The following is a 2189-nucleotide window of genomic DNA, read 5'->3' as shown; positions in this document are numbered from 1 at the left end:
GTAGCTCTTTTATGGGTCAAAGTTGTAAATGGAGCAACGATTGAAGAAAAGTCTTGGATAAACCTTTTATAGTATCCATCTAATCCTAGGAAGCTTCGAATCTCGGTGGGACTTTTTGGTCGTTCCCACTTCATCACATCTTCGATATTTGTTGGTTCAACCATTATTATTTCTTGGTTAACCACATGACCCAAGAATTGGACTTCCCAAATCTAAAAATCAATCTTGGAGAACTTTGCATACAACTTCTCCTTCTTAAGAACTTCTAACACTTGTCCCAAGTGTTTGCTATTCTCCTGCTGACTCTTCGAGTATACGAAAATATCATCTATGAACACTATTATGGATTTGTCGAGAAAAGGTTTACAAACCCTATTCATCAAATCCATAAATGTTGTTGGAGCATTGGTTAGTCCAAAATCTCATAGTACCCATATCTCGTTCTAAAAGCAGTCTTCTCTTTATCATGCTCTCTCACCTTTAGCTGATGATATCCCGAACTAAGATCGAACTTCGATAAATAGTCGCACCCTGCGGCTGATCGAACAAGTCATCAATCCTTGGTAATGGGTACTTGTTCTTCACCGTTGCCTTGTTCAACTCTCTATAATCTATGCACATCCTCATGCTCCCATCCTTCTTCTTCACGAATAGCACCGGAGCTTCCCAGGTGATGAACTAGGTCTAATGAACCCTTTGTCCAATAACTACTGAATTTGTATCATAAGCTCTTTCATATCCGTCGGTGTTAGTTGGTAAGGTGCTCTTGCTATAGGTGTGGTTCATGGTAACAAGTATGTCCTAAACTCAACTTGTCTATCAGGAGGTAATCTAGGAAGATCTGCGTGAAAGACTTCCAGAAAGTTGCACACCACGGGAATTCTTCGCATCTCCTTTTTTCATTCTTTGCATCAATCACGAATGCCAGGTACGATGTACATCCTTTGGACAAACACTTTCTGGATTTCATCAAGGAGATGATTCCAGAATTTACTCTACGTTTGTCCCCATATACCATAAATGGTTCTCTTCCAGGTTATTTAATTACCACAATATTCTTTCTACACTTGATGTCAGCGTTGTTCGCACTTAGCCAATCCATTCCTAGCACTATGTCAAAGTCGCTCAACTTAATGGGCAACAATTCCTTGTGGAATTTATTCTCATTCAAGTCGATGATGATATTCCGAATGCAATCACTAACATGTATGAATTTGCCACTAGCGACCTCTGCTACTAGAGCATTATCTAGTTTATCTACATGCAATGCTAGTCTTCTACCAAATTTATGCGATATAAAGGAGTAATTAGCTCCAGAATCGAACAGTATATTGGCAGGAAAATCATTTAGAAGAAAAGTACCTGATGTGACATCTGCTTCATCCTTTTCCGCTTTTAGGGTCATCTGGAATGCTCTTGCCTTCGGCCTTGGTGGCAAGTTAGGCATTGCAACCTCCTTCCTCTTCGGGCAGTCCTTTGCAATACGTCCTTCTTCATTACATCCGTAACACACCTTCTTGTTGGATGTACACTCGTTGGCATAATGACCAGTTCTACCGTACTTGAAACAACTCAACTCTTCGCCACACTTCCTAGAGTGTTTCTTCCTACACTTATCGCACCATTTTGCTTCATCTCTCCCCCCCCCAAACTTCTTGGGACTAGACTTCGAGTATCTGCCATTTTTGTTGGATGTTGAAGATCCCTCAAACTTCCTCTTTTCTCCTGCCTCAGTTGTTTCCTAACCCGTCTCTCTTAACTGGGTATCAACATTCTTAGCTACCCAGATGGCGACTTTCAAAGTAGTTGCTTGTTTTACCATTGGACCATAGTCTGCTGGCAATCCATTAGCAAACTTGTTGACCTTAGAGGGTTCTGTTGGAACAAAATAAGGAACAAGCTTCATTTTCTCTGTAAAACTTGCAACATACTCAGTGACGCTCATTTTACCCTTCTTCAGATTCTGGAACTCGTTGTTGATTTCCAGGAGATCCTACTCAGAGTCGTACTACATTTTCAACTGCACTAGAAATTCTTCCCAAGACATATTAATAGCTTCTCCTTTAGGAATGGTATCATCCAGTAACTTCCACCAACTTAACACCCTAGTCTTCAATTGTCTGTCCGCGAGGACAATCTTCTGCTTGTTTCTATAGTTGCAACTATCAAACACCATCTCCATCTCGGAG

The 2189-nt window shown here is 40.7% G+C and overlaps 1 protein-coding gene across 1 annotated transcript; it reads right to left on the bottom strand.

The window, feature by feature from the left end:
- Positions 1-1036: 1036 nt before the first annotated feature.
- Positions 1037-1447, bottom strand: LOC145112143 (uncharacterized). The gene has a single exon (XM_079048353.1). It carries the CDS (start codon positions 1445-1447, stop codon positions 1037-1039), a length of 411 nt encoding a protein of 136 aa, XP_078904479.1.
- Positions 1448-2189: the final 742 nt, after the last annotated feature.

This window comes from Lactuca virosa, chromosome 1 (genome assembly GCF_052849685.1).
Source record: "Lactuca virosa cultivar CGN04683 chromosome 1, Lactuca_virosa_CGN04683_v6, whole genome shotgun sequence".
NCBI lineage: Eukaryota > Viridiplantae > Streptophyta > Magnoliopsida > Asterales > Asteraceae > Lactuca > Lactuca virosa.
The sequence above is the reverse complement of the archived record's forward strand: the minus strand, read 5'-3'. Positions and strand labels throughout refer to the sequence as shown.

Bases quoted from the DNA above. Each gene is read 5' to 3' on its own strand.
- LOC145112143 (XM_079048353.1), bottom strand. From the start codon at position 1,447: ATGCCTAACTTGCCACCAAGGCCGAAGGCAAGAGCATTCCAGATGACC.